This window comes from Musa acuminata, chromosome BXJ3-3, assembly GCF_036884655.1.
Source record: "Musa acuminata AAA Group cultivar baxijiao chromosome BXJ3-3, Cavendish_Baxijiao_AAA, whole genome shotgun sequence".
NCBI lineage: Eukaryota > Viridiplantae > Streptophyta > Magnoliopsida > Zingiberales > Musaceae > Musa > Musa acuminata.
Window position 1 is genome coordinate 30711020 of NC_088351.1, and position 7000 is coordinate 30718019.

General features: G+C 34.3%; 1 protein-coding gene across 1 annotated transcript; it reads right to left on the bottom strand.

Moving 5' to 3' along the window:
• Nucleotides 1-1001: 1001 nt before the first annotated feature.
• Nucleotides 1002-6452, bottom strand: LOC135633009 (uncharacterized). The gene is made up of 6 exons (XM_065142002.1): nucleotides 6137-6452; nucleotides 2688-2755; nucleotides 2316-2584; nucleotides 1783-1857; nucleotides 1612-1674; nucleotides 1002-1240 (listed from the first exon to the last, which is right to left on the bottom strand). Exons 1-6 carry the CDS (start codon nucleotides 6241-6243, stop codon nucleotides 1196-1198), a joined length of 627 nt encoding a protein of 208 aa, XP_064998074.1. The 5' UTR covers nucleotides 6244-6452; the 3' UTR covers nucleotides 1002-1195.
• Between the last annotated feature and the right edge of the window lie 548 nt (nucleotides 6453-7000).

Genomic DNA, 7000 nt, shown 5'->3' on the forward strand with positions numbered 1-7000 from the left:
TCATAATGTTATATCTTTAATCCACCATTTACTTAAATACAAGTATCTTTAATCCACCATGTTATATATATATATATATATATATATATATATATATATATATATATATATATATATATATATAAAGTTTTGATCGGATCGGGTCATACCAGATCCGTAGACAAATACGATAAGTATGACAAGTATAAAAATGATGAGACCTTATGATGAAAGCAATAAGATAGAGATGAAAGCGAGCATTGGACAAACGCAATGAACTTATTGATTAAGGAAAAATAAAATATTTTATAAAATTATAAAAAATAAAAAAGATACTATATGAAAATAATGAAAATAGTGACACCATTAGGGGAAAAAAAGGGAGCTTTTTAAGAAAATTTGCCCAATTTTTTTTAATCCACCTAAGAGTCTTTTGTTTAATAAAAAAAGAAGAAATGACTCATCTAATCAAAATAGTGAGAGAGAGGTTTCTTAGATCATGATAAAAAAAGAAATTAAGCTTTGAGATTAGTTGTCTATATTTTTATTTGCTTTTATTAATTGTGTTCTTGTGGGGTGCAACTAAACTGATTCCCCTTTACTCTAGATATAATATGCAATATGAAAATATATATCTTAATAATACTTGCCCCTTGGAAAGTTTGATATTATGACAAAATAAAAATAAAAAATCATTATATGATAAAAAAATATGATGTTTTGGTATGAACTCAAACCTCTCCACCTACGAGAATGCATGCATGTGAATCAAAATTAAGCAATAACATCAATTTTTTTGTGGAAATAGTATTTGAAAAGCATTTGTCATATATGCCTATAGAGGACTGTGATCATACATGGTGGCTTTTATATGTTGCGCAGTATACTGTAAGGATATATATATGGCAATGAATAATTAATGCAAACTCATTTATTGAATTTGTGACCCAAAAGACAAATGTAAAAAACATCATAAAATTTTCATGCATCATCTTGATATTATTTACTAGCGGAACTATGGATAATTCTAAAAGGATTGGAATTACCTATAATAAATCTCAAGCCATGCAGGTTACATAGAACAGGCCTGTTGCCAGGGAAAGCACAGATAAAGATTGTTAGATACAAGGAATGAAACACATCCCACACTTCTCTGTGTAGCCAACAAGAATAGCACAAATTACTAATGGCAGTAGTTTATGAGATGCCCACCATTCTAAGCTTTGGACTCCAAGGCCAACAGTATCTTCTTTCTTGGACCCTGGGGAACCAACAAAAAACAAATCAAATTAAGAAGAGCTAAAAAGACGAGCAGCCAGAAATTGACTCACTGCTGACAACACCGAGTGGTCAAGAACAATACAGGCATTTTGAAATAATCCAGAGACATTACAGAAGTAACAAGCTTCTTGCTGTATCAATAACAGAGCAAAATGGAAGAATGAATTTTTCATCTCATCCAATCTTTTATTCTCAAATAACCTTGAAATTGATGCATAGCATTAATTTTAGACAAAGATATAGAGCATTAGCCAGTGCAGGTAGTATCATATAAGGTCCTACTATGCTATTTTATTTCTTTGACAAAAAATGATATAAACAACAAGCAATGACGAAAGAAACTGGGAATACCATTGGAATTCCTAGAGCCCTGAGATCCTCATCATTCATATGCTTGAGAGCAGCCATGTCAATCTACAGTTATTGAAGTAAACATTACTTTTTAGTTTTTATCCATGTATATTCGGGAGAAATCAAAATAAATATATAATATGATGAAAAAAGAGTACCCAAACCTCATACCTCCTCTGCTTGGAATGTGATTAAATATTTTTCTAGACCCAAAGAGTGCAAGAAGCCATCTACTGACAACTCAGACTGCAAAATTACAAAAAAGTGTTACAAAAAAGAAATCCAGAGTGATGGCAGTATAGAAAATCAATAACTTAACAACAGTAATAGAAATATCATGTAATAGTAGCATGTAATGAAGCCCAAAATCTAGCAATCATTCGAGATGAAAAGAGGGAACAGTTATCAGAAGTGTGAAGCCATAGTCTCAGAGAACTAGCAGAAGTTATTGAACTTTGGCTACGATGAACTCTGCAAAAATAACTATATATAGCACCACAACTTAAGCATCTGAGTGCACAGATAATATACAACTTGTTATCGATAATTTTCATATTAAATGACTTGCTAATTCTGTGGTATATTATGCAGGAGAAAGAATACTAAATAAACATATTATCCAGGATAAAGTATTACCAATGAATAAAACACTAGCTCATGCACCATGACTGATGAGTGATTATAGCAGAGGTAGAGATGTATACCTTGTGCTGTGATGGCTTTGTGGAAGCTGATTTGGTTGGTTTCTTTGCTTCTGATACTGGTGGATCATGCCGGAGATCTTTCTTGGTAGTTTCAGAAATTTCTGACACTCGTCTAGCCTTTGATGGATCAGTATTTGGTGGCTGTGAGTGCATCATACCAGATAGCTTGTCACGAAGATCTCGAACTACAGACACCTTCCCACTTCGGTAAGCTTGTTGAGAACTTTTTTTCTGAAGCTTCCATCTAAGATCATTGGGATCAACAGATTCTAAAAATACAAAGCACGGACAGCAGCTATCATTAAAAAGTCACAATACAGTGAAACAAGGAACTACTGATCGCAAATACTAGTAGGACATAGATCTTTGTACTCAAACGTTCAGGTTCCATGTTGTCCTCATAAAGATCATGCTTCCATTTGTCATCACTTTGCCGTTGTCTGTAAAAGAGCAATAACAACTAGTTAAGTGGGAAGTCCAAAGCAATGTTATAAAAGATAGAGCTATGCTCATAACATCAAAATAGAAACTACATCAACCTATAAGAAGAAGAAACCATAATCACGAAAAAAGAACATGACAGAAAAATTAAAACAAAACAAAAAATAAGTAAAAAAATGTGAAATCTATAGGATTGAAGAGAGTGTAAGATTTTAGTTACACCTTCAATGCACTCTGTTTTAGCATAAAAGTAGGATCGACCTACTGATTGTCATTAAGCTTTTTTATTATATGCCCTGGAGAACAACAATAAAATAGTCCAATTTATCTAATCACCATATCCACAAAATTCAACCATGTTGCTCAATAGTATGCCAAATAGAATTCAAGTAGTTGAATGTATCTAATCACTACCACCATGAAACACCAAACCACTTTACTTATTATTTTGAAGTACTATGCCAAATAGCATAGGATCATTTTATATATAAAGGCTTGAACTGCATCAACACAATCTGAATTGCAGGTCAGTTACACATGAAAAAAAAGGACGAGTTTTCTTATTCAAAAAAATGAAATAAAATTATCAGTAGGGCTATGACTTGGGCTGGTTGAGCTGAACCTGCCCAACTTGGGCTGAATGAGTTTAGATATCTTAACCCGACACCAATAAGAATCTGTATTGAACATTTGAACCAAACCAACCAGAATCCAAATTGAAGAGTAGAAATTCTGGACCTGGCCCAAGTTGGGTACATGAAACATATGCTAAATGTTATCACAAGTACTACTAGTATCCATTTACAAAAGCTAATAACTAGAGTAATTGTAGTATAAGTAGCTTGACTACCGATATCCGACCTAGCCCAACTGGACAGGACTCGTAAACCTGAGTTGGGTTCAGTTAAGATTGGAAGATCCTAACCTATGGCAACACTAAATTAGGATATGGTTAGAAAATTTGTGTTGGATTTTAGGGTTAACCTTCAACCTGATCCTGTTTGACAGTGTTCCAGCATAACACACATAAATTTGGATTGCATATCATAAAAGCAATCTGATAATCATCCAACTCACATAACGTCAATCATATATGTAAACAAATATATCAAAATGTTTCGATGCAGATAGTGTAAATATAAGTCCTGTTTCATTCATCCAGTATGTGAATAAGGTATATAGAAAGTGGATCAACTTTAGCACTATTTACATCCACAATTTACAGTTTTCATTTAACTTTTCACAATGTTTCAATGAATTTGGATTTGAAAATCTGGCTGGTTGGAATCAAAACCAATACTAAAGAAAACAGATCACTACAATAGTTGCTGTCTATATTTGACTAAGGAGAGGAAGTGAGAAACCTTTTCACTAGACCAATGCAGGTCTAGTGGTGGGAAAACTCTAGCCACGCATATCACTTCCTTCCTATTGTCTATTATCTTCATCATACTTATCAGTTATATTTTGTTGTAGTTCACCATTTACATATACAAGGCGACTATAAAATCATACTGGGGTTGTTATTTAACCCATCATGTGACTACTGTGCCATCAAGAATGGCCTAAATGCTCAATTTGTCTAGCAACCAAGTCAAATTACACGCTGACCAGTATCTATCGATTTGACCAAGTAAGGGTATCAAAAGATATAGCTCAATAACAATAAGATACCATTCATTTAATTTTTTTAATATTTAACAACCATATCAAGTGGTACAGGTCAGTATATTGCCTAGTATATAAATACCAAACTGGACCATCAGGTTACCAAAATCAGTATTGGACTGATAACTAAAATTAGGTACAAAATTTAAAATTTGCATGTTAAAATGCACTATCCACACTATTGTGAAATAGTCACTTTTGTTTCATTGAAAACAACTTTTAATTTGATGCTAAACTAGTTCTCTTTAGGTCAATAACACACAAGTGGAAATGTGTTACAAGGGTTTGTGATATTAACCTTAATAACAAAAAAAAAAAAAACAGAGGAACAGTCTTGATATTGCACTCCAATAGATACCATGAGGCATGATTACAAGTTAAAAAAAAGGAAAATCTTTACCAGTCCACGTATACCCAGAAATCATAAACCTAGCTAGGCTAGTTAATTTATCTAATTGTTTAAACAACTTAAAGCAATTAATACTACGATACGATAAGCCAAACATCATGTAAGCTGACATGGAATAGATGGATAGAAATAAGATGGTAGACAGAGAAAATCCATTCACATTCAAGCAAATCTACCTGCTATACCATGAAAGGAGCTGAGTTAAGACCCAACTTGGAGATACTGTTTCATTTTGTTCTTTGATAATAGTATAAGAACAGAAGTTTATACTCCTCATACCCACAAACCACCACGTTAACCCTAAGCCTCCTATTCATTCAATGCATTCAATGACTCATCAAACCATTGCCTTATTATAGTTCACTAAGACTGCAACTCTTACCTTGCAAGTGCAGCTTTGACAGTGCAATAAAAGATATTGTGTGCCCTACACCAATCCAAAATCTCCCTTTAAAATCCAGAAGATCAAGGGGCTACACCAAAGGAAATAAAAAATTGCAAGATCATCACAGGCATAGAGAGATGCAAGAAGGACGACAAGTATCAACTTGTTGACACAACCATGGTCCTAAAATCAAGTATAGTATGCTTAGAAATAGTTTAGTTTGTTTTTGGTTATATTTATGTTCTTGAGTCAAGGCTATCAGGGTCCAAATGTAACTTTACTAAAATTATTTCCTAACCCATTGGATTTGAATCTTGACCAGTCAAATTCAAATCATCAGGTGACTATCTGTTCCCTAAATGACCAGTCAAATTCAAATCATCAGGTGACTACCCTTCTAACTCGCCTTCATGTGGTGCATCATCTCCAGTCAAACAATCACTGCACCGAACTTGCGCCCATAAAACTACAATATTTCAGAAAATAATTGAAGTATCTATAAACTGTTTGATTACAAGAACACCACGCGCACAAGAATACCTTCCTAACTGATCACCTACTAAAGAAGATCTCAAAGATAGATATTATTCATGCTGCAGAAAACAGTAAGGTGACGACAAAATCTCATGGAAGGCTCGTCACAGTAAATTCTCTTTTCCACTGTCTATAACCTATAAAATACTCCGATCCGATCAAGACCACAACTTTTTGCCCTTGCAGAGAACCACGATAAATAAAAAAATCTACTTCTCTTAGAGCCGAGCCAGTCAACCATTTTACCACGCAAGAAATCGAACCTAAGCATAAAAGCTTCCTACTTACCGCAAAACCAAGCGTCAATCGACGAACAGCATATCAAACAGAAAAAAGGAACGCCGGTGGCAGCTCGGATAAGAAATTAAGAAGTTACGAACGCACCTTTTCGCCGCAACCACACCAGAGCGGCCGACGTCCCCGCCGAGATCGCCGTGCAGGCGCTCTTTGATGGACCGTTTACGTCCCGACGCTATCTGATCCGCGTACATCGCACTTCTGGTGCAGAGATGCGAGGGGCCACGAGAAACCCCCTAGGGATGAAGGCAGGCGTGGAACCAGAGGAGAGCTACTGTTTGCGGCGAAGGAAAAAGGCGTGTGGGGGCGTCCGACGAGCAAAACGTTGGCAAGAGGGCAAGCCTGCGACCGAGAAAATTTTCTAGGGATTGAAGGGTGAAATAACGCAGTAGTGATATCTTTGCGTTGATCCGAAAGGTTCACGTTGATTTAGAGGGGCATATATGTAATAATATCATAATGGAACTGGATTCCCGTTGGAAGCAAATGGGCTAATTACATATTACCATCACCTTACTATTTCGGTTTAGATTTTAAAAATTTATATTAAAATCTCTATAGTTATAAAAATAATAAATATAAGTTTATTTATTCTAACATCATTAATTTTATAGAATAAAAAAAATTAATATTTAAATTGATGATGACAGATAACATAATGATGGACGACATAATTAAAGATCTCGAGTGATTATTGTGAATGACGGTTATTCAATCATTCTGTATTGGTATTAATGTAATTATCAAGTAATATCATTTTATATCTATATCGACGTTAATATAAATACCAAAGAATCCTTTCGTTACTCAACAATTACGTTAATATATAAAGCGATGAAAGGATCGTTAGATAATTATGTTGGCATCGACATATATATATATATATATATATAATAGTTTTCAATTCTTACTTTTACTCTTCTTAATTACAACAGTCATCCGACCCTTAGT